The 25,294-nt window shown below is 50.6% G+C and overlaps 1 protein-coding gene and 1 long non-coding RNA gene across 2 annotated transcripts; both read right to left on the bottom strand.

The window, feature by feature from the left end:
* On the bottom strand, window positions 1–23,409 carry cdca2 (cell division cycle associated 2). Its single transcript, XM_035379279.1, has 16 exons — window positions 23,383–23,409; window positions 23,067–23,254; window positions 21,946–22,143; window positions 21,251–21,381; window positions 20,469–20,589; window positions 19,917–20,101; window positions 19,150–19,231; window positions 18,806–19,119; window positions 17,558–17,660; window positions 16,607–16,908; window positions 13,375–13,450; window positions 13,162–13,257; window positions 12,692–12,792; window positions 12,439–12,522; window positions 2,482–2,650; window positions 1–1,521 (listed from the first exon to the last, which is right to left on the bottom strand). Exons 3-16 carry the CDS (start codon window positions 22,133–22,135, stop codon window positions 266–268), a joined length of 3,210 nt encoding a protein of 1,069 aa, XP_035235170.1. The 5' UTR covers window positions 22,136–22,143; window positions 23,067–23,254; window positions 23,383–23,409; the 3' UTR covers window positions 1–265.
* Window positions 12,752–13,451, bottom strand: LOC118237183. Its single transcript, XR_004767129.1, has 3 exons — window positions 13,375–13,451; window positions 13,162–13,257; window positions 12,752–12,792 (listed from the first exon to the last, which is right to left on the bottom strand). It is a non-coding gene; the product is annotated as an uncharacterized LOC118237183 (long non-coding RNA).
* Window positions 23,410–25,294: the final 1,885 nt, after the last annotated feature.

The following is a 25,294-nucleotide window of genomic DNA, read 5'->3' as shown; positions in this document are numbered from 1 at the left end:
CCCCCCCACAACCCCCCTCCCCACGCAGATCCGATTTCATGGACGCGAAACAAGCACACTCTGCCAGAGACTGTTATCCATCACTTCAGCTCTGACTCACAGTCCGCGCGACAAACTCCCTCCCGCCACAGAGCGTCCGTTGCCGTGGCACTCGTGCTGAAAAACTGCAACAGTCAAGTGGGGTTTTTTTTGTTTGTTTGAAATTTATTTACCAGAGAGCAGAACTGTGGTCTTTTAAAAAAACGAGCCGCTGTAGCTTTAGTTTTTAACAGCGTGCCTCGGGGGGGGAGGCGTCCTCGGGGAGAGTGGGCGGGGCGTGGGCGGAGCTACGGCGTCCCCGGGTCCGCCTCCGCGCGGGTCTGCGGTCGGTGGGGGAGGAGCTGGGCACCCAGGCCAACCCGGTGGCCGAGGGGTCCTGCAGGCTCTGGTTCCTCAGGCTCCGCCTCACGGAGCGCCGCCCCCCCCTGGGCGGGGCCTGCAGGACGTCCTCGATGCAGAACTCCGCCTGCTGCCAGGGGGGCGGGGCCACTGCCGCCCCATCCGCCCCGTCTGTGGGGGGGACTGCGGGCGGCCCGATTCCGTCCCCGCCCGTTTCCCCACTCCCCTCCTCCCCCTTTCTCTCCGTCGCTGTGTCGGAGATCTCCCCGCCCTCGCCTCCTCTCACCGCTCCCTCTCCCTCACTTTGCTCCCCTCCTGGGAGGGGGAGCGTCTGGGGGCTCTGCGCCTCCTCGTCCTCCTCTGTGAGGGGCGGGGGCCGGTAGAGGGAGCTCCTGCGACCCTTGGGCCTGCCCTTAGCCCCGCTGCGCCGGCTCCCGCTTGACCTCCGACCCCCTCCGCTGACAGGCTCCGGAGCTCCGCCCCCAGCGTCCGGCTCGGAGGTGACGCTGTCGCCCGCTCCGTGCCCGTCGCCGTGGCGCTCTTCCTCCACCTTCAGACCGCCGCTGTCGCTCTCCTGACGGTCACCCGGGAAACGGTCACCCGGGAAACGGTCACCCGGGAAACGGTCGTGCCCGGCGGGACTGCAGACGGGCAGCTCCGGCTCCACCGCGGGGAGGGTTTGGTCGTCGCAGTTTCGGTCGCTGAGCGCGGGCTCCCTCCTGCCCTTCCCTCTACCCCCCCTGCCCCCCCGGGGCCTGCCCAGCCGACGCCCCCGCCGCTCCTGTGACAGCACGCTCGCAGTGCTCGCTGCTTCAGCTGCGCAGTCTGAGGGGTCGTCCGCCGAGCATCCAGCGTCCTCTTCGGCCTTGTGGTCGTCAGGGCGATCGTTTGAGGCCTCGTGGTCACCAGGGCGATCGTTTGAGGCCTCGTGGTCGTCAGGGCGATCGTCTGAGGCCTCGTGGTCGTCAGGGCGATCGTTTGTGGCCTCGTGGTCGTCAGGGCGATCGTTTGGCGCTTGGTCCCGGGCGGGGACCCCGAAACGGCTGCGCCATAGGCCCGCGGCCGTGACCAGGCCAGCCACGGGGCCGCTGGGGCCCGTCTGCGCCAGGGGAATGCTGGGATTGCGAGTCTCTCTGCAGTCCTCTGCGGAAGATGAACATGCTGCAGTTAAACACCTGTGAGTCCCACTGACTGTACGAGAGAGCCAGTGAGCCGGTGTGTGTGGCTGTGTCGGTGTGCACTGGTGTGCGTGGTTGTGTCGGTGTGCACTGGTGTGTGTGGCTGTGTCGGTGTGCACTGGTGTGTGTGGCTGTGTCAGTGTGCACTGGTGCGTGTGGCTGTGTCGGTGTGCACTGGTGTGTGTGGCTGTGTCGGTGTGCACTGGTGTGTGTGGTTGTGTCGGTGTGCACTGGTGTGTGTGGCTGTGTCGGTGTGCACTGGTGTGTGTGGTTGTGTCGGTGTGCACTGGTGTGTGTGGTTGTGTCGGTGTGCACTGGTGTGTGTGGCTGTGTCGGTGTGCACTGGTGTGTGTGGTTGTGTCGGTGTGTACTGGTGTGTGTGGCTGTGTCAGTGTGCACTGGTGCGTGTGGCTGTGTCGGTGTGCACTGGTGTGTGTGGTTGTGTCAGTGTGTACTGGTGTGTGTGGCTGTGTCAGTGTGCACTGGTGCGTGTGGCTGTGTCGGTGTGCACTGGTGTGTGTGGCTGTGTCAGTGTGCACTGGTGCGTGTGGCTGTGTCGGTGTGCACTGGTGTGTGTGGTTGTGTCAGTGTGTGTTGGTGTGACAGAGCGGCAGTGTGTTTGTGGATGTGTCAATGTATGTTGGTGTAACACAGTAGCCGCATGTGCGGTAGTGTCGGTGTGTATTGGAGTTACCGAGCAGCAATGTGTGCGGTAAGGTCAGTGTGTACCTCTGTGTGCGGTAGTGTTGGTGTGTATTGGAGCAATAGCTGCAGCGCGAGCAGTACTGTGTGTATTGGAGTTACAGAGCGGCAGTATGAGCGGTAGGGGCGGTGTGTACTGGTGTGTACTGGAGCAATAGCTGCAGTATTAGCGGTAGCGTCAGTGTGTACCGCAGTGAGAGGACGGGCCCGTAGGGGGCGGTACCTGGCAGCTGCTCTGCAGCTCCGTGGCGCAGGGGGGTGGGGGAGCGGCTGGCGCAGGGCAGGCTCTCAGTGATGGGGCTCAGCACCGGGTTCTTGGAGGCGTAGTCTCTCTTCCCATACAGAGAGCGGTCCACTGCCTTACTGCCCCAGCCCCGCTTACCTGCAGAGCCCTGCAGCAACACACACACATCAGAACCGACACACACACACACACATCAGCACTGATACACACACACACACACACACACACATACATCAGAACCGTTATACACACACACACACATCAGCACTGATACACACACACACACACACACACACACATACATCAGCACCGATACATATACACACACACACACATACACACACACACATACATCAGTACTGATATATACAGATACACACACACACACACATCAGCACTGATATATACAGATACACACATACATCAGCACTGATATATACAGATACACACACACATACAGACATACATCAGTTACTGATATATACACACACATACCTCAGTACCGATATATATATATATATACACACACATACACACACACAAACACCTCAGTATTGATATATACACACACACCTAAGTACTGAAATACACACACACCTCAGTACTGATTCACACACACAGGCACACACTGAAAATAAACTATAATATACACCCTGCAGCTATGTGCCTCAGATACGCCAGTCAACCCTTTCACAGCTCCACTCACACAGCTCTTATTGGCCGTCAGCCAGCCAATCACACGTCAGACAGAGCCCAGTGTTGTAGTGTGGGGTGAAAAAGACTGCCACCTGCAGCAGTATGGCAGAGTCCAGGAGGAGACAGAGACAGCTGATGTGTGCACATCTCACTCTGTGAATTACTCTGTTCCTCCTGCCGCTGCGAACCACTGCTCAGGAACACGCATGGTGTTCCAGTGCGGTGACTGTGTGTGTGTGTGTGTGTGTGTGTGCGTGTGTGTCAGTACTGAGGTATGTGTGCGTGCGTGTGTGCGTAGCTGAAAAAAACATTAGCAACTGATCGCTATCCAGTGTCACAGAACATCACAAATCTACATTTCCACTACTCGCTCTCTGGAAAACATTCTTCACCATAACAGAACGGCTACGTGCTACTGCACACATTAAGCGCTTTTGATGCATTAGAATACGGCGTGCTTGGGAGACTCTGAACCTCCACACGAATCCCCCGTGCGGGCGGGGGTTCGATTCCCAGCCACGGCACCTTCTGTACGGTCATCCCAGGCAGACCGTCAGCCGTCCTTCAAAGCCCAGTTCAGACCAGAGATTCACGATGTGACAGAAGCGTTTCAGGATGCTGCAGAGAGGTGCTGCAGCAGTGTTAGCTGCCCGTCTCAGAAGGTCCGATCGCTTGCTGTTGCAGGAGATTAAACTAGTCTAATCGCAGGTGGGAAGTTCTACAACGTTGCAAAAAAGGCGCTGGTTGCAGCGTCTCAAATCGCAGATCTTTGGTCTGAACCGGGCAGTGAAACAAAACCACAAAGCGTCAGCACGCCGCGCTCCCATGTCCTTCGCAGTCGGGTTTCGGTTGCCGAGCCGAAGTGTGTGACAGGCACAACCTGCCGCAGCCAGCTGCTGAAGTGGGGAAGCCGTCCCGCGAGGAGAGACGCCGCCGTTCCCCTTCGGCGCGCCGCGGAGGCGCAAAGTTCCATTAAATCCCCGAGTCCCCCCCCCCCCCGCCCCCCCCCCCCCCCGCCATCCCCGAGGCCTGCTTCGCATTAGCAGACTTACGGCAGCCATCTGCAGATTCCCAGAGCAGCGAACCTCCCCGCTAACGCCGCGTCTTATTTCTCAAGGATACCACTGGAGCGCTTCTCCGGTTTAAAAAAGAAAAAAAAAGAAAAAGGAAAGAGAGAAAGAGAGAGTAAAAAATTAATCTCAGGGGGGAAGAGGAGCCTGTTGCTAATGCGCTGGCGCTCACAGGAGCTGGGCTTCCCGTGCAAGCTCATTTGCGCTTGATTTTATTTTTATTTATTTATTTATTTATTTATTTTCCTCTTTTCAAACTGGCGTGTGGTGAAAAGCCTCTAAGTGCCCTTGGTCACAGGGGTGTGAAATTGGCCAAACCATGCAGGCAGCCTGGAAGCCTCGCGTTGTAATTAAACGGGAGGTGAAAGGCGCTAAATTAAAAATGTAATGAAAACCCATTTGAATATCAAACGTTTTGTGCAATAACCCAAGGTACTTGTTCGGCTGTACAATTTATTTAATAGCACGGAAGTTAAAAAAAAAAATAAAAATTAAAAAATTACCTGGCAATTCGACTCGCATTAGCTCGACAAAACTGGATAATACAAAACATAAGAACCATAACGTCTTATATGGACTGTAATGAAACCTTACCTTGCATAGATGGATCATTCATAAGTGCACTGCCAGACGTTTGTAGGATGTAATGATACTAACGCCCCAAGTTGTTAAACTCACATAACATGCTTTACGCAAGGCATATAACATGCTTAATGAAATGCATATAACATGCTTCATGAAATGCATACAGCACCCATTATGCAATGACGATACCTTCTTTAAAAGCCCAGTGCAGTAAAAAATTATTCCATACAAAGAACCAAATAAATCTGACTTTATCTATAACCCTCTGAAGAGTAGGATTTCATAAAATGTTTTTAAAAATTCAAAGTCAGTGTTCTTTCAATTATCAGTAGCGATTGTTGCATCAGCATTGGAATGTTCAGTTAAGAATATTCTAATCACATATTTGTGACCTGAAACCTGACAGGTTTAATTCATTTCTTTCATCCCGCAAGCAGCAGATCTGCAGGACTCCCACTGAAAAATGACATGCTTAACTGCAACCAAGGCCATGCTGTATGGTGAATACAGGCACGGGTACAGAGGTGCTGTCAGGCAGGACACAAAGGGGAGTGACGTATCCCCCTGTAGCTGTGACTGTATTCGCGATACAGCACGGTCTCGGGTGCCGTATCGCTTTTATAAAACGGTACCAACATACAGGAACAATAAACTGACCACACAACGCTATTTATTTTTATTTGTAACCAACGGATCATGCATGGAATGACACTGTTTACGAACAGGCTGCTTGATTCACGGTTACTGCACTGGATTTACAATCTCCGTAGAACGTGGTCTCAGCCAATCCAGGATTGAAATAACCCGCTTTATAAATCCAATTATTTTCCCTTTTCACCAACCGTAAAACATTTAACGAATTAAGAAAAACACAAAAATAAAAAGCCACTGCAACGGGTCTCCACAGAAGCGCACCACCTGTCTGCAGTTTAGCCACAGCTGCCCCTAGATCACTTCTCCATATTTTAGCAGCTCCACAGAACAGAAGGAAACCGTGGAGGTAGCAATCATTTTACATTTCAGCCTATGTTCCTTAAAAGCAGTGGCGCAGCCCAGATTCTGTCTGAAGGGACAGTGAAGCACCCCCTGGGCGTGGCAGTGCGCGCTCCTCGTCATTAAGGGGGACCCACGTTTTTAGGGCTTAACCCCCCCCCCCGGCTGGTGGAAACGCCGGCCCACGATGCACCTCTCTCCCAGCAGGCCTGCAGAGGCGTTTTAGTAACTGCGCGTCGTGTCTCTTTAAAGCCCTTTGAAGGCCTGGCCCGAGCAGCGCTCTATAAAAGCTTTACGGTTATAAATAGTTTTGTTATATCCGGTGCGGTGCGGCGGAGAGTCCTGCCGGGGGGCCCGGGGTTTTTTTACGGCCCGCCGCGGCTCGGCTAGCGGGTCTGGTGTCCAGCCCTGGCCGGCTGACAGCAGGCCGGTTAACTGCTGACTGCAGCATCACTGCTGCTGCTGCTGCTGCTGCTGCATCCTCCAAGGAGGGAGGGATTCGGTTGGAGGAGCAGTAGCCTGGGAGAGACCGGCGGGTGTGATGGAGGTCAAGCTGCCGCGGCCGAGGTCAGGAGGCGCGGTCGAGGTCAGCAGAAGCAGTCGCCTAGGTGCCTGTAGTACTCCACCGCCACCCCCCTCTCCCCCCCCCCCCCTCAGCCGGTGTGGCGCGGGGCGAGAACAGCGCTGGCAGCCGGCGTTGGGAGAGCGAGCGAAAGGACACGGGCCGCTGCCGCGACGGCAGGGAGCTACCAAAACCACCCGGCGTTCCCAAACTGGGAGGGGAGGGAGGGAACAGGGGGTGTAATATAAAAACAAATAAACGGCATCCGTGTGGAAGCGGCTGAAGAGCCGTGGCGTCTGCCGGGGGAGCATCCGTCATTTAAATTCGGGAATCATGGGGAGAGCGCGTCTCCTCGGCGGTGCAATAAAGCGAGCGGCGAAGAGCCGCCTGAGCAGCAGCGATCGTCGGCGCGAGGCCTCGGCGAATGGGAGCGCATTAGCATTCACCGCCAGCCCGGCGCGTCTGCTGGGCTCGCCTCCGGGAGGGCAGCTGTCGAAAGCCCGTCCCGGGTTGGCTGCGGCGCCATCCGAAGGCTCGCGGATGCACCGTCCCCTTCCTGCCGACTCGACCGCGGAGCGCTGCGTCCTAACCGTCGCCACAAGGGGGCGACAGAGGTCTTCGAACGGCACGGCAACAATGGACGCACTCGGCCAGGGCTGTAAACTTAATTGCCGTTTACCCACAAAAAGAATAAACTACCATCTTCCAGAAGATACCGTTCGCTTCGTAAATTACACAAAACAGCAGGGGAAAGAGTTTTTTTTTTTTGTTTTTTTTGCACAATGAATGTTCATATTTTCTTGCTGCCATATTTACTTTTTCCAGTTCCATTAACAAGGATTCTTACAATGATTACTTTAGAATGAAAGTTGAGGATTACATCAAGATGGCTTGCAACAGGAATGTTCACCATGGCCAAACACCTGTTGCAGTTTTTTGTTTAGCAAACTACGGTGCTCCTCCAGTCCTCCATTACCAAGATAACAAACGGGTTCCCAAATAAAAACAATTCACCTTTAATATTACGCAAGAGGACCTTGGTCTACAGTGATCTACATGCTGGCAGTCGACCATTTTGCTAAGGAGCTAGGTCACTCAAATTACGAGATGTAGGCCTACACTTCAGTCCCGGGAAAAAAAAAAACACAGGCGACCAAGGGTAAGAGCAAGGACAGCGCAGATCGCCCGCACTTTCATTCAGCCTCAGTTTGTGCACGCTCGGGAAAACGAGCTGGCGCCCTTCGCCAGATTTCGGGAATTCAGGATGATTATTTCGCAATTCGACCGTCATGGCGACATCGTTACATTTCGCAATACGGGGGGGTTTTGGAAGCGAGCGGGGCGGGATTTAGGGCTCGTTTGCGGCGTCAGTCTCGGGTACGAATGGTGACCGCGGGCTTTACCGAGCTTTACGGCGTAGACTCCACAGATGCCGCTCGACAGAGGAGAGCACGGCTTCTCCTTCACACCCCCCCCCCGGCCCCGCCCCGATCCGCGCTTTCGTCGTCATCATCTAGCGTTACGCCAGCATTCGAGTTAAAGCCCTGCAGGAGAACACAAAGCCCGTCCACAGGCCCCAGCACATCTTCGCTGTTTCAGTTCCCGTAGGAGAGAGAGGAGAGCAACCGCAGCAGCGGTGTGAAGGGTCTTCCACAAAGTCCGTTACACCCCCCCCCCCCCTCCCCCTCCCCAAAATCCTCCCACCCTTCAACCTCTCCACCTCCAAAATGGCACCAGGCAAGAAAATACACCGTCAGGATTTATAGGTGGCTGGGATATTTGAACAGACCAGGCTTGTGCATTTCACATGACGTTGTCATTGCAAAACCCTCAGGTACCTGGTAAAGAAGGCTCAGCGATAGCTCTGGACTGTGGGAGCCCTTTCTCCAGCGCCTTGCTGGTGCTGCCAGCGGCTCATTCCTGACCCCCCATCCGTCAGAGGGAGGAGTATAAACAGGCTAAATGAATAGCGCGCTAATTTGCAAGCCGCGGCTCGCCGCGAGATTTAGAGGCACTCCGGTGACTCTCGGTTTGGAGTAAGTCTCCGGCTCGAGATAAAATTTGAAACAAATCATCCGCGACCGGGGTTGAGCTGGTTCGCGAACGAGGCCCGTTTGCAAAGCGAAATAAAGGAATCGGCCCCCGAGCCCGTTTGCAAAACGAAACAAAGGAATCGGTCCCTGAGTCCGTTCGCAAAACGAAATAAAAGAATCGGTCCCTTGCGGTGGTCGTGCAAAACACCCCTTCGACGGTATTCATTATGAACATTTTATTACAAAGACTCTTCATTATAAAATTGCCGAAATAAGTGACAGCTGGAAAAAGCCAAGCCGTAAGACATCGCTCATAACAATGAGCTGTTAGCTGCGTGACTTCACACCTTCCATCCCCCACAATGCCATGCTCCAAGGTGCAAGTGACCTTTAACCCTTAGCGTGTAATCTGCCACCTCCAAGCCGCGAGTATAATATTCATTAACTATGACAGGAAAAACTGCGTCTAGTCGCGAGCGAAAACTCCACACAGTGCATGTACACAGTGTGGCAAACCGGGCTAAATTATCACAGGGATAGTGATTCGATCAGACAATGGATCCATCCTCTGTGACATCTATCCCCCCCTCGCTCGGATCAACTCCCCCAAAAAAGTTCGCGCGCTTTCTTTTTTTAACATCTTCGCTCGGGGGTTCCCCGTGAGGTACGGCGGCGTGCGTGATGAGGAGACGGGGGGGGGGGGGGGGGGGGGGGGGGAGGAGGCGTGTCCTTTCGGGGGAGAGACGCGTTCGGTCGGGGCCTCTCGAGACGATGTTGACGCGTGAGCGAGACGACAGGAAGAAAAAAAAAACTGCTGGCAAAAACAAAAACAGACGCAGAGACGCCCCCCAAGATCGTCTGCGCCCCACGGCTACGCGATGACGTCTCCTACGCCATCGCCTCGGCCGCCCTGGGTTTCAGTGTGCTGGTTACACAGTGGCTTCATAGCGCATGCATAGCACCTACATAGTGCATGCATAGCACCTACATAGCGCATGCATAGCACCTACATAGCGCATGCATAGCACCTACATAGTGCATGCATAGCACCTACATAGTGCATGCATAGCACCTACATAGTGCATGCATAGCACCTACATAGTGCATGCATAGCACCTACATAGTGCATGCATAGCACCTACATAGTGCATGCATAGCACCTACATAGTGCATGCATAGCACCTACATAGCGCATGCATAGCACCTATATAGCGCACGCATTGCGTGCATATACAGAGTGCATTCATAGCACATACATAGTGCATTCATAGCACATACATAGTGCATTCATAGCACATACAGAGTGCATTCATAGCACATACATAGTGCATTCATAGCACATACATAGTGCATTCATAGCACATACAGAGTGCATTCATAGCACATACATAGTGCATTCATAGCACCTACACAGGGCACTTCAGTCTGGGGGTAAAAGCTATGTTTCCTGATGGTCTCAAATGGGAAATGGGGCTTCATCCAGCAAAATTAGGACACAGGCCACATATCTGAGACTCCAGCAAGACTGCGTTGAGTTTTCTTTTCCCATCCACAAGGGGCTGCACAATTCAGACGTCAAATCCAAAAACAGAATGCAACAAAATGCACAGAATAGAACACTGTTGTGTTCCCCTCCCCCTTCAAAATATGCCGGAACGACGATTCGATTTTGCGAGCGCGGGTTTGTGCCTTGCTGCCGATCGTCAGCAGTTCCACTTCCCCTTTCGAGACTGGACAAAAAGCACCTCTTGAAAAAAATCGACCTTCGCAGCGTTTCTCAGAGCTGCTCAGCGGGATTGTTCATTTCTCAGGGACCAAATGCAGTGGATCCTCTTTAGGAAGCGGCGTAAAAGCCAGAATGGTGGGTATAAAACTGAAGATGTTCCACATTAAATTGTCAATGTCAATTTTTCCCTCCCAATAGGTTCGCATGACAACAGCAGGCCTACTTAACAAGTCCAATACAAATGCAGAATTACACATAACTCTCACTGAAGACAAATGTACTGGGAAAACTGAACAGACTGAAGAGACAGTTGACCAGATTTGATTCGTGGAAAAGATAAGTAGATCGGATTCTTGGTAACTGAAAAAAAACAGCCGTTCATAAGTTTGCACAAAACTCTCTAAAACTACTAAATAATAGAGCACTCGGATATGCACTTCACCCAAGGACCGGGCCAAGCACAATCCGTTCAACGGGGCTTTATATAGGCATGTTAATCTTTGTTTATATTTGGCAAAATCCAAACAATTGAGAGCTCAACCCAGTGAAAGGGCTGCATTAAATTTTAATGTAACAGGTGCAGAGGAGCTACTAGAGAGCTTGCAATATGAATGCTTACTGTGGAGAGAGGGCGAGAGGGCGAGAGGGAGATGGAGAGGAGGGACAATTATAGCATGTTTGCCAACGAGCAATGATTGACCTAGACTACAGGCATCCAAGTTAATGGGACTGAATGAGATATATAAAGTCAGAAAAAAGAATGCGAAGTCAGATCATAAAGAGCACCAGCTAGCCTGCCTCACTTCCCAGCGGCTGGTGTTTACACAAAATCCTCCCCATAATTAATAATATCCTTTCACCCCCCAAAATAACCACAAATAGGACTTCTGCAAACCCCCGTTTTTGAAATACATCTGTAAGAGAGCATATTGGCTCTCTCATTTAGCGATGAACGGAGAGAGAGCGGGTTTCAGACGTAAGAATTAAACGCCTCGTCACAGGAAGTGGAATTATCAGGAGGAGCCGGGCCGTGGGCGGGCGGGCGGCGGTGGAAAGGCCCGACGGGTGTTGCCTCGGCGATGTCGTCTGTCGGTTAATAGGCTTTTTAAAAATGATCCATATCGGAGCTGGCTGCGCCCGGCGCACGCTGACATCCCCGCTGCTTGTTATAATGCACAAAAGAAACTCCTCATCCCTGCGAAATGTCAATTTGAGATCCCCGCGAAGCCGGCTTTCGCTTTGTTTCACCATAAAATATTAAAAGAAAGGATTTTAATATGAAACATCACTGAGAAATCATGTCAGCGCAGCAGCCTGGGAGACTTCATAAAAAGGGGAGAAGTACGGAGGAGCCCGACTGAAGAAATCTACACTCAAGACGTTGAGTCTGGAAAAACATGGCCGCCCGCCTCCTTGTTGAAACTTTTGTTGCTAGCAACGCGTCGCCGCTCATGTCATCCGAACCGATAACGCTGTTACCTGAGGCACTTTGCAAGCAGTTTAAATTGTAGTCAGTCACCAATCAGAATAAAGTGTGCTACACAATCTCATTTGATATTGCACCAATACATTCTAATGGTGTTCATGGCGGAATACTTGTAGGGGAATTTACAGTTGATACTACAACAGCATATTGTTCGGTACGCTCCTCCAGTGTTCCGTTTCCCTTAGCGACAGAAGGCTGCGGTTAGCAACGGGGGTTTCGTTTGCCCCCCCCCCACCCCACCCCCCCACCCATTGCAAATTACAAGCCAAGAACTGTACAGGGTTGCAAGCGTAACACATTTTCGTCAGCGTGGTTACTTTGCATTCTTGCTTAATGGCGCAGATCAGAAGCAGTTAAAGGGCGCGTCTAACCCGGGCTTGGCCTCACGCGAGCGTGCCTATCGCACGGAGAGGATCTGCCGCCGGCCGGGCTCTAATTAACGCCGCTGGAAACCAGGCGACGGCAAACACGGCGAGGAGGGCAATCACGACGCATTTCAGCACGCCGACAACGGTGCCACACCTCAAAGGAACGGCACAGCTGGCCCCGCCCCCGCGGCCCCGCCGGGCGAGAAAGACACGAGGGCGTGTGCCGGTGCCAGGGGAACGCTTACGCACTCCACGCACTAAATTCAGCCCCCTCAAAGGGGGGGGGGGGGGGGGAGGCAAAAACCACCCGTTGCCAGAACGCTCTACCCTCCTGCCCTGAAATGCTGAGAGATGGTTGCCATGGTGAGCTGGTCCCAACATCAGCCGGGCGGTAACGGGAGTCACGGAAACACTGACCTTCGTCTTCATCTTGCCGGAGGCGGCGACGGCGGCGCTGCGGCTCGGCCTCCTCCCGGCCGCGGCGTCCGTTCCCTCCGCCTGCTGCGGGGGGGCGGGGGGGGGCGGAGAGGCGGGGGTGAGACAGCCGATCAAACATTCATAGCTCTGACCTACACAGAGGCCTGCAAACAGGGCGCATAGTAAATGAAGACCCCCCCCACCTCCCCCCTTCCCCCCCGCAGGGCAGCACGGCGGGACCCCCCCCCCTCACCTTCCTCTTCCTGCCGCGAGGCCGACCCGGGCGGGCTGCGCTGACGGGCGGCCCGGGGGCGGGGCTGGGGGCGGGGGCGAGCTCCGTCTTCAGCTCTTCTCCTACGGCAGACAAACCTCCTCTTTACCGATTCGCTCCGAGGCTTCACCAAAGCAGCCATGTCACGTTAGGGCTGGGAGGATCAATTTCACTCCAATTCAGACAATTCAGGAAATTAATTCATCTCATAACCATGAATAGCAACAAAAAAAATGGAAGTTTCTATGAGACTTATTCAATTAAGCGAAGTTCAGTTCCTGAATTGGACTGCATTGAAATGCCTTTGACACCACCAGTGCATTTAACCCGTACAGACAGGGCGAGAGAGAGAGAGAGAGAGCAGAGCAGAGGACTAGAGAGGGGAAGTTTGGGACAGAGACGAAGAAAGGAAGGAGACGGAGTGAGGGAGCAGGTGAGGGAGGGAGCAGCACCTGTCTCCGCCTCTCCAGAGGGCGTGGGTGGCGGGACGGGGGTGGCGTCGGGTGAGCGAGCTTGGCGCCGGACCGGGGCCACATCTGGGCTGCAGGCTGCGGGGCGAGACGGGACACAGGGGGCCTCTGAGGTGAGCTCACAGCTGCCCCGCTTCCACCCCGACACCCGAAAACAACGGCCCCCCCGTCTCCCACAAAAACACCGAAGCTCACCGGCGTCCTCGCGTGAACCCAAGGCCTCTTCCTCCTCCTCCTCTTCCTCCACAGAGTCAGGAGCAGGAACAGCGAGCTGAGGGCACAGAGGAGACAGGCGCGTTTGAAACACGCTCTACCGCGTCGCTCTCTCCGCCATTCGGGCTCCTTCAGGGAGCTCAGAGCGGCTCAGGAAGCGTTTGTCCAAACGGGCGCCGTTTGCTGTTCTGTTGCGCCGAGGCTGCAACCGTCAGACGCGACGCTTTTCGACCTTTGACCCCCAGAGCCACGAGAGCGTTAGCGGCGGCGCGCGCTCCCCGTCTGCCGCCTGGCGGAGCGGCGCTTCTGCCATCGCAATCATTATCAATCCTCCGCGGGCCCGCCGATGTCAGCCTCGCCATCTGGTCCGCATTTTACGGGCGCTGTCGCTATTTTTAAAAGGCTGACCTCCTTCTTGGTAATTTTTGGATGGGGCCCATTATTTTCCGAGCAATTAAATCTGAACCCCCCCCCCCCCCTCCCCCCCAACCCCCGCCATCGCCAGAACCTTATGAACCCCGCCATCCCTGTTATGTGTAAAAACAAGCAAACGGAGAGAAAAAAACAGCTTTGACTGCATATGCACGGGGTTCAGTATTATACGAGCTTTGCATAAGCAGACGATTGGTACATAAAACACAAATAACAGGTGGTGTGTTTAAATAGCTCAATGTTTAAAAAACAGAAGTCGCTAGACAGCACCCCACACCCCCCCCCCCCCCTCACATTCGGAACAGTCGGCCATGTTTTTAAGGTCATTTGCAGCAACAGCCATTTTTAGACAACAGCATAGCATTTCAGTCAGTCAGTCAGTGAGACAGACAGACAGAAAGACAGACAGCAGGCACAATACTGATGAATAGACTCAACTCAACAATGTAATGAGGGGGTGCGCTAAATGAACCCCCCCCACCCAACCCAACTCCACTCCACAGCCAACCGGGCATCGCCCCAAAATGCGGCAGCCACAGCTGTCCCCCCAGTCAGAACTGGATCCCCGACTCGGAGCGAGCCGAACGGGGGGGGGGGGGGGGGGGCAGGCTATGACACGCTCGGGCGGCGATATTCCCTGCTCGGGGGGAGGGGGGGGCGGTGGTTTGTTTTGTTTTCACCTTAAAGATCGGCGAGCGGTCCTGACCCTGAGGAAGCAGGCGAGGTGAGCAGAAGAGTGTGATCAAGCGCTTTAGCGGACCAATCAGGCGCCGAGCCGCCGTTAAAGCCAGCGGACCTCCTGACGGCGGACCTCCTGACGGCGGACCTCCTGACGGCGGACGGGCTGAGCGACACTGAGCCCGGCGCGCTACCTGACGCTACACCCGCGCAGCACCGCCAAAACCGCTAACAACGCACGCCGTACGACACCGCTCCGCTCCGTGACAAAACGAGATGGGAATGACATTTCTTCCCCCGCGTCGTAAGATCACCCCGGCACTTCTGCGACGGAACGGCAGAACGCCATTATTGCGACAGCGATAGAGTATTATTACGGGTCCTGGACTTGTTTCCGTCAGAGACGACGGCGCCGCTCAGCTTTTGGCGAGCGAGCGTCCGCACTTAACTCCTGCGTGTCAAACGTCCGCGCGGTTATGACCACTGTCAGCCGCCGCGCCGAGTAATAACACGGGACCGCACTCGTTTTAATCACCTTTTCTCCGCCGCCGCGCGGTCCTGACTCAACACGAGCAGGCCGCCGGCAGAGCTTCTTTCCGCGAGGCCGTGGAAGCGCCGGGGCGCAGACGAGACGGCCGGCGTTCGGCTCCGTTAACCTGTAAAAGGGCTCGTTTAGGCCGAGGCTTTACGGCGCGTTCGCCAGCTTCACGAGCTTAGGCACCCTTTTCCCAAAGGCACTCTGACTGCACACAGCTGCAGATCCCACCCCCGTTTATGCAGCCCGATACTTTAAAAAAAACATTTACGTTTGAGCGCCTTGCTCCAGGCGACAACGGCAATGCCCCGCTTGTGAGTCAAACCCGCAACCTCCCTAATCATTACCTGGCGCCGCCATCGGGTTGCATGACCGCACCGTTCTCATCCACACAGATTGTCACCCGTGTCAACACAAATTTATTTTGCTTTTCTTCAATCAGATATTATTCACTATTATAATGTTTACTCGTGGTTCAGCAGTGTACGTCTGAACACACAACGGTGCAATCACCCTCACGCTTCAATTATTTTGCTATGTGCATTGTTCTGGCTCGTGTCCCTGTCCACGCAGTTCAAATTACATGAAACAACTCCAATAAAGTCTCTACACACAAAAAAAGGGAGATTATTTAAAAAGTGACATTTAGCTCTGGGCTTTTTGATGCCGCTTCGGTTTTAGTGTCCGATTTCCGCTGGCCCGGACGACGTTTGTGTGCCACGGGGGACATTTTGGGCGTTCACAGAATTTTCAGAAGACCAGCTGGCTTTACAATGGCTGGTATTAGGGGTATTAGGGGGTTTATGGTCTAAAGCCGGAAAATACACTTGGAAATGGCTCCAAAGCAGCCCGCGCGTGCAGAAGTGCCCGAGAGCACTCCAGTAAATTACCTTTATACTCGCTTTTTGTTTTGAAGCATTTCTTATGGTCGTAACCTCAGACCACTGCGCTCAAGGAAAAAAAGTATCCGCAGCACAAACACAATAATTCAGCTTTGGGTTTATAATCGTCAATAAAAGGCTATAAAGTTGTGTTCGTGTGTGCAGCCTCTGCAAACAAAGTCACTGTGCAAGCAGCTTTGCAGTTACTTGGAGTGTATTCTCTTGCTTTAGACCACAAACTCCTAAACGCCCTCAAATCAGCCAGCAGGTTGGCTAATAAACAGTACCTAAAGTAAGCATTTACAATATGCCTCATTACACACAAAAACTGTAATAACCATTTGGGGAAAAAAAAAAAACCTGAAAATGTGAACTATCCCTTTAACTAAATGAAAATCTGAGCTGATCCCTTCAACTGAATCTGGCTTTGATGCGTCCCTAGACTACAGAAGCTCACTGCAGGACAGCTAGCTTGGAGCTGTCCAATTAGCGAGCATCGTCAGCACACCGATACATAAAGACCTGACAGCCAGTGACACGCTGCTGAGACAGCAGCAAAGATGGATGCACTTCCCTCTATGCAAATGTGTTCTTCAAAAGACGAGAGAGAAACCCAGCCGTTTCCCCAGAATCTTTGAAGGACTCGAGGATTCTTGTGGATTTTCGAGGAACGTGAGGAAGAACCGACCTGCCCTTGCTCCTCCTCATCACCGTGGCGAACCGACGGGGGCGGCGACGAGGGCCCGGAGAGGGAGGGGCTGCCGAAGTCGGGCTGGGGGAGGGAGAGGGCGGACTTCTGGGGGGTCTTGAGCAGCGAGCGGAGCCCGGAGCGCCCCCCGGAGGCCGACGGGTGGGCCGGCGTGCCCCCCTTCTGCAGGGGCGTGCTGGGGGGCAGCCTCTTGTCGAAGAACTCGGGGGACAGGGGCACCCCGAAATGCACCCGCTTCTTCTTGGGCCGCGCAGAGTTCGCCGCGCAGTCCGGCCCCTCCTCTGTAAGCATCAACAAAGACAATTCACCCGCTATTCACCTCCGATTCCATTCACCTCCACTTCCCAAAGTAAAAATCCTTTTAAGACAAGTTATTTCAGACTTGCTTAGAATTTCATTTTCTTTTGAACTTTTTTCTATTATTTCATGTTCTTTTTTAGGATTGTAAATTTAACCTTGCCAGGAATGTAGTTCTTTTTACCTTTAGATGATCCCTTTATTTGTCATTCAAAAGAGTCTGAATCATTTCCATACCCTGTTTCTACAAAGCTCAGACCGTACTGTATGAAAGCATTGTACACACAGGCTATTTTTACTAGTGGCAGCAATGCACATAAAAACCATCCACGTTATTGCTACTCAGAAAGATCTTATTCAAATATTGCTCATAATACATCAAGAATGCTCAGCCCCTATGCACAACCTTTTAAATGAACTTGGTCCCCAGGAAGAAGCCCCATAGTGTGCAGTAACAGGCTTGTATGAGTCATAAAAATAACGGATTGCATTTCATCATGTTCTCCACCACCACCAATGTGCAGCACCACGACTAGTATTCTAACAGAACTAATACAGTACAGGTGCTATTCCAGATCCTTCACTGAGCACCGCGCTAGAAAGCCTGATAAACTAAGCTGACAGCAGTCTCACCTGTTGGGTGTGCAGTTAGGGGAAACGGTGACTCATTCGAACCCGTGTCCGCAGGGCCCAGATTTAGCAGCATGCAGGGGCTCAGAGGTTCTGTGAGCGGAGTCTGCGGTTGGCAAAAAAAATAAATCAATAAAAAATACCAAACAAACAAAAAAAAAAAAACCTGCAAACCGTTCACTTAGATTCCATGCATAGCTGCTGCCACCGAAGCAAGGAATCATGGGCTGTTGGAGGACTCATCCTGCTAAAGCACTGTTCTAATTCACGAATCCGGTTCCGCCTATGCCAGTGCTGACTGTGGCCCCTGTAGGGCCCTGTGTGGCCCTGAGACTGGAGTTACTGTCGCCCAGGAACAGGAGGGTTTCAGTGGGCCAGGATTAAACCCCCCCCCCACACCCCCCCCCCCCGACCCCCGACCGCAGCGCGATAACAACAACAGAGATATCACTCGCTTGAGGAGAGCACACGCCTGTCTACAGCCCTCCCAAACTGACAACAGAGGCTGCAGCGAAAATCACAAAGCGAGCACGATTGGGTATTCCAAACTTGTAGAAAAAGGGGGTGAAAAAAGGGATCTCGAAAAATAAATAAATAAAAACACAGAATGAAGTCTTCTGAAGACATTTTAAAATGCTGGAGATGCCGCATTTTAGAACAGCCGCAGTGTCGATGGAGAAAAATAAAATACATTTTTTAAATCTTGGTTTTGAAATTCAACAGAGTTGTCCAGTGATGCATCTCAGTAACATAGCCCAAAGCTCATAGCCCAATTTGGCAGTGAAGGAAATTAAACAAAGATGTTCAAAAAAGGCAATCATAAGGCACAGTAGCACAAAAACAAAAATCTATATATTTTTTTTTAAATCACCAACGTTGCAGCAATGACTTTCAATTATAGCTGACATTTAGGCCTGTGTGACGGAACGCGTTACATTTAAATGGAGACTTGAGGAAAATAAGCAGACATTTTTAACATGCTGCCAGGAGAAGGAGACACGCCACGAATGTGTTTACTTTCCCCTGCTTTCCCTCCCACCGGTGACACATGCACAGCAACACTTGTGTTGAATACTGACATCTTCACAGAATGTATCCCATCCTCCGTTTATCATTAATTGAATATATATATATAATTAATAAAGAGGGAGAGACCGTGTGGCACAGTCCATAGGGAAGCTGACACTCAAACCCCTATACCAACCCCCGCCCTAATAAGATATGAAGATTGAAAAGCAGGGTTCCTCTTACCCTCCTGGCCTCTGTAGGAGGGCCGTGCGTCGAGGTGAAGGGGGCGTCGTCATGGTCCCAGCTCCACGGCACGGGTGACTGACGTGGGGAGCAGCACACGGCCTCCTCCATCTCACAGCTGGTCAGCTCAGTGTACCTGGGCTCCTCAGAGCACACCTGTCTCAGCTCCACCTGCAGCTCCTCCACCTGTTCAGAGCACACCTGTCTGAGCTCCACCTGCAGCTCCTCCTCCTGTTCAGAGCACACCTGTCTCAGCTCCACCTGCAGCTCCTCCACCTGTTCAGAGCACACCTGTCTGAGCTCCACCTGCAGCTCCTCCTCCTGTTCAGAGCACACCTGTCTGAGCTCCACCTGCAGCTCCTCCGTCTGTTCAGAGCACACCTGTCTCAGCTCCTCCTGTACAGAACACGCCTGTCTGGCCTCCACCTGTACAGACCACACCTGCATCACCTCCACCTGCATCACCTCTATCAAATCTACTGTGTGTGCAGACTACGGGGGGGAGACGAGGGTGGACACAATCCTGGACATGGTACATCATGTGTACTAGTATAATAGTCACAAGGATAATACAAGAAGCTAGAGATGGCGAGCTAGACATACGCTGGCAAATTAGAGCTCCTGGCTGCCATCCTAGATGCACAGGAGACATTTACTAAGGACTCAGACACTGTTGGAATAAGTACAGATAAACAGCAAGACAACTCGCTGGTTAGCTAACAAGCAACGGCTTGCCATTTCTGCCCAATTGGCAAAAAATATAAACTAAAACAATAAACCTGCTGATTTTCAAAAAAATTAAGAAGCAAATGGAACAAAAAGTTCTCCATAGGTTACTCATGTGTTTTTATAATGATAAACATTTGCGAGCACAAAATAAGCTTCCATCTGCATCCTGCCAAGATGAAGAAAGCCCGGAGGTAGTTCTCAACTGAGCACATGGAGCCCAAACCCTTCAGCCATTAAACATGCAAATTTCCCTGTGGCGTTTCATTGGACGGACATGACACACTCCTGAGAAGTGTCCAGCGAGCCTGGGGGAAAGCTTTCCAAACACGAGCCTCTGTTTCTGCGGCCTGTAACTCACAGGTTTTTCTGCACTTCCTGTTACCTGTTCAGGACAGCCAGGTGCGAACAGAGGAGAGAGGATGTCCGCAGAGGGCGTGGCCTCTCTGGTCTCCATGACGATCTCTCGGAAGGGACTCATTCGGCGCTTCTTGGAGGAGGGGGGTGCCGCAGGGCGTGGGCCTCCTTGAGGACCCCTGTTCTCCTTCCCACCCACAGAGGTGCGCCCATCTGAAACAGACACACACGCACGCACATGCACGCACACACACACACACACGCACGCACGCACACACAAACACACACTCAACAGCTGCCCAAACGTCCCTCTGGAGCCTTGGAAGAAAGCCCGCTTGTTGAAAAACACAGTCACCAACTGTTTCTTACCCAGGAATATCAGCAGTAATTTAACCAAATTAAATTTTGTGTGGCAAAATTGACAGGGAGAAACTTAAACAGAAGTACACATCGCATAACGGTCCTCGATTAAACTTCTTTTTTTTTTTTCTTTTTTTCCATTTGCAGGCAGGACACATATAATTTAACTAACACTCTTCACCCTGGGGCTCAGTGACAGATGGAATCTCTCAGCTCTCACCAGCTTCTCTCTCTTCTGCTGGCCCCTGATTCTCCTCCACCTCCAGAAGGTTCTGGAAGGAGGCCATCTTCTGCTTCAGAGAGGAGAACCCGCGTGAGAGCAAGGGGCTGGCTTGCACGGGCTGTGAAGAGAGGCATCGTTTTTATTTATTTTTTTTTCTGTTTAAATGCATCCCCCTCTCCCCGTTTGCTTTTTCTCTCCTCCTATCTGGAACGGCCAGTTGGTATTTGTCAGCACTCGCTGCCGTAAGCACCGTTATTGATTCTGGAGAGCTCAGACAAGCATGTGCTCTCGTCCAAGGATGCGTCTTAGTCCGGTTTGCACCGACGTGGGGCAGACGAGGCACTTCATGCAGGCTAAATGGCGAATTCATATTCCGGAGTTTTAGTGTGTTTTCGCATTGGGCCAGAGGGTTTTTTGTGACGGTTTATCTTAAATATGTTACTCTGTAAAGCATCTTTGTGACAGTTCTCTCAAATAAATAAAATTGAAAAAATGTAATTGAGATGAATACATATTTAATACAAAAGATTCTAATGACCTGGCTTGCTTTGAGGTGGGTGATATAGGTACTACACACACTGTACATAAATGGTAACAATTAGTAACAGCACTATGGAAGAAATCTGGATGTTCAAAACACTCTTTCAGCATAATGCATTTCTGTCATTGCGAACACAACCCAATTCTACAGTCCGATGCCATTCACTACATCCAATAAAAACACTTCAAAAAAAAAAAAAAAAAAGAGTACTGTGAGTGTGTGTGTGTGTGTGTGTTACCTGTGGGGTGCTGGGCGGAGTTTTCTGTCTCTGCTGGGCTATGTATCGAATCAGAGAGTTGGTTTCCGGAGAGCCCCTTGCTCCAACCGTGGACCTCCGCCTCGCTTTCAGCTGTGTCAGACGAGACTTATCTGGAAGAGAGGAAGGGAGCAGCTCAACATCTAAAGGCAACCATATAAAACAACATCCATCCATCCATCCATCATCTATACCCGCTAAGTCAGGTCAGGTTCACCGGGGGAGCTGGAGCCTATCCCAGCATGCACTGGGCGAGAGGCAGGAATACACTCTGGACAGGGCACACACACACCATTCACTCACCATTCTACAAATTAACAGCACATGAAAATACAACATTCCTTCAGTCACTGCATAAAATAATGAGAGCACACACAAAAGAAACATGAATGCTGTGCATATTAGAAAAACTAACAGGCATGACAACACGCTAACACAAACAGCCAGTGTGGACTATTCAGGCAAGGGCATACTCAAATATGGACCCTGAAGCCAGTATTACTGCAGATTTTCTTTCGTCACCTTTAATTAGGGATAGATTTAGACCACAGAGACCAAGCAACTAATCACGCAACAGGAAGAAAAGAAAAGCAGCAGTATTACTATAAGCATATTTTGACGTCTAGAATCTAGATGGGCAAGACTACCACCTTGATGAAAGCTGCCAGGGGTCTCACCTTTGCCCAGGGACGAAGGGACAAAGCTCTGTGTCGAGATCCCCAGCTGAGAGGGGGTGACCTGGGAGAAGTCCAACGGCTTATTGCACAGGGGGGCGGGAGGTGAACCGAAAGCCGGGCCATCACAGTCTTCGGCGTTCCACTTCGGTTCCTCCTTATCAATGTCAACGTTGGGCTCCGTGCTGGCCATCTCACCACCTACAACGCAAAGCCGATCTGATCAGCAAAACCCCCAAACGTGTGACACCAAGTAGTAAATGAAAGGCAATCTTATCATCTTATAGCTAGATAACTGCCCACACTAGCCGTTCTTACCACCATTAACGGGTCTATGACAATGAGCGAAGTTAGTTGTGGCTATAATGGTAGCAACGGTAGCTACTTCAAAAAGGTGGTAAGCAAAGCTACATTGCTAAACCAGCATGCAGCTAATGTTAGTGTAGAACGTGCACGTTTCATGAGGCCCATGTAAAAGTACACGCATCTCCTCATTCATTTAGACAATTAGCCACTATCTAAGACCACTACAGCATGGTAATGTTAACGCGTTTTTCTTACCGTTGGCGTTAGGTAACTACATAAACTACCTGCAAGACGACAAACTGGGAGCTGCAAGTGCAAGGCACGCTCTCGTTAGCATGTAACGTTAACTTGATACTTGGCTAGTGCAAGCAAGTAACGTTAACGATTACATTCATTAAAGTTTGCGAAATGTAACTACACAGTTCGCAATCCAATTTAGCCAGACTAACAAACTTAGCAAGCAAACAGTATGCTGTGAGTCGAAAGACAGTTGGACAGCTAGAGCAGCTAACCTTGCCTGCAGTCATTTGAATATCAAAGGCAGACTAATTTCTTAGTTGGTGTTAATGTCAGCTAGCTACAAAAACCTTAAACCTATTTAGCAATGACTAGACACCTTGCTAGCTACATTTAGCTAACAGGTATATGGCAAGATAGATGGCTATTTGTAGTCGGAAAACTTAGCTTGCTTGCTAGCTAGCTACGTGAAAACTAACGTCTTGGCCAGACGTTAGTGCGAGGTCCAGTTTGACTGGATAACTTTAGCACACCACAATGTCGAAAAACTAACTCAAGTCATTTCATAACAAAAACCTTACCTTTAAAATGCCTATCGTAAAATGCGGAAATAAAAGCTATGTGTTACACTGAAGTTAAATACATGTGTATTTGGAAAATTATAGTAGGGATTGAAGTTGTCAACAAACCATTACAAAAAATTCAAACTACGCTCCACGTCTGAGTTGCTGCTATGCAGTGCCAAGGGGTTCAAATATCCATCCGCGACCTAAACCATAAATTAAACATAAACACGTAGCAGACATTTACGATACACACAAGGCGTATGTTAAAATTGTTCAAATTTAGACCTCTTTTATTGTTTGGCTTTTCAACTGAGGATAAATATATACATACATTGAGGTACTACTTTTTTGTCATGCGAGAATAAAGAACTCGCATGAGGTGAAACGTCCATCTTTGAAGGACCTCATTTCATACAAATGGACGAATTGAATGCGACATTGTGTATCACGTGTCTTAAAAACATCCAATGAAATTACCGTGAGGACAATTTTTGAAAGAAAAAATGATACAGTTTTACCGTAATGATACGTAGAAAGCTACGGAACATTCACAAATCTCTTACCTAAAAACATTACGGTATGCCTTGTACTTGATGTAAACAAACGAATCATTGCGAAAATGCAGTGTTTGAACAATACACATGGGAGAATGCAAAGAGTCGGACAAATCGTTTGATTGAATCGCTTGTAGAAAAAAAGAGAAGCAAGCTGGAGGTTCAGGGGTCATGTGAGGTATCATATCTAACATTTAAAAGAACAAATTTAGGGTTGGGGTTAGTTGTATTTGCCTGTTTTTTTATTTACACATTGACACTTTGAAATACAAAAACGTAGATATTCCAGAGCTGTGCTTGAATGAACCTATACTTATTTCTTTAGTTTAGTTTTTATTTTATTATGTCATTTAGCAGACATTTTTTTCCGGAGTGACTTAAATTGCATTTTTATTTAGTTTTTACTGAAGCAATTCAGGTTGTTCTCAAGGTTACAGCGGAAACACCCCAGCTAGGAATGAACCCTCAAACAAGCCTGGGGGCCTAACCATTACACTACATTGTAATTTGTCAAAAAAAAATCTGTTCCATCATGCATGCATTTTTTTCTCAGTATTATTTATTTATTTACTATTAGGCAAACAGAATACAGGTCATCACCCAGATAACACCGCCCCTACCATCAAATTCCAGCGTCATGCTATGGGGGTGTCTAATTCTTGAGGAGAATCCATTTCAGTCAGCAAGAGATCTCAGACTGGAGCAGAGATTCACCTGCCAGCAGGACAATTATCCCAAGCCCAGAGAAAAATCAACACAGAAAAAAAAAGGCTTGAAAGCAAGAAGGAAAATGCTGTAGAATGGCTGGGCCCGAGCCAAGCTTAAATCCCATTCACAATCCGTGACAAGACCCGGGGATTGCAGTCCATCTAAATTGCCAGAGCCAGAGCCAGAGCAGATCTAACAGGAGGAACGGGCAAGAGTCCAGATGCCCAAAAGCTTGTGCAGACGTACCCAAGACTCAGAGCTGTAATTGCTGCCATAGGCACATGTACAAAGTACTGACTTCTTATTAATGAAAAATTGCCCCTTGAATAAAACATATATATATATATATATATATATATATATATATATATATATGTGCATCATAAATGCGTAAAATTGTGTGAGTGAAGGGGAAAAACATGTATTATATACCAAAATATGAAAAAAAATCTAAAGGGGATGAACACTTTCAACTGTGAAGGTATTTTCCTGAAGACTTGATAGATGCAAGATAAAGGAAGAGAAGGCTTCATTATTTTATTTCTATATTAATTTTTTAATTACATTCAGATGATAATGTCCATAGTAATACATTTAAAAAAAACAATGGTGAGAAAATTTCAACACAACGAAAGGCTTCGGTACGCCTAGGCGCTCATGTCACACACCAGTACAGTAGACTTCAGTCTGTCCTTTCTCTCTCTCCCTCTTTTCGTTTTTTTTTTTTCCTTTACGCATTTAAAGAGTGGATGACATCTGAGATCTGGTCTCTGACCTCCCAAATGTGTGTGTAGGAAGAGGCGGATGCCCGTTGTATGTGACATAATCTGTTCATTACCGCTCATAACCCCCGAGGCCACTCCCGCTGCCCCATTGTCCATTGTTGCGCGATTCTATCGCTGAACTATGAGCTCACTCGCAGAGGCGCAATGAGAGTGCAAGGGGCGGGGGGGGGGGGGGGCGGTGTGGAGATGGGGGGGG

This window comes from Anguilla anguilla, chromosome 10, assembly GCF_013347855.1.
Source record: "Anguilla anguilla isolate fAngAng1 chromosome 10, fAngAng1.pri, whole genome shotgun sequence".
NCBI classification, from domain to species: Eukaryota; Metazoa; Chordata; class Actinopteri; order Anguilliformes; family Anguillidae; genus Anguilla; species Anguilla anguilla.
The sequence above is the reverse complement of the archived record's forward strand: the minus strand, read 5'-3'. Positions and strand labels throughout refer to the sequence as shown.

What these genes read in the sequence shown, in the direction of transcription:
- cdca2 (XM_035379279.1), bottom strand. Translation starts at nt 22,135, where the DNA reads ATGGCCAGCACGGAGCCCAACGTTGACATTGATAAGGAGGAACCGAAG. An exon ending in CTCCTACAGAGGCCAGGAGG is followed by an intron (nt 17,661 to 18,805) that starts GTAAGAGGAACC and finishes TGCCAACCGCAG; the next exon opens with ACTCCGCTCACAGAACCTCT. An exon ending in GGGTTCACGCGAGGACGCCG is followed by an intron (nt 13,258 to 13,374) that starts GTGAGCTTCGGT and finishes CTCGCCCCGCAG; the next exon opens with CCTGCAGCCCAGATGTGGCC.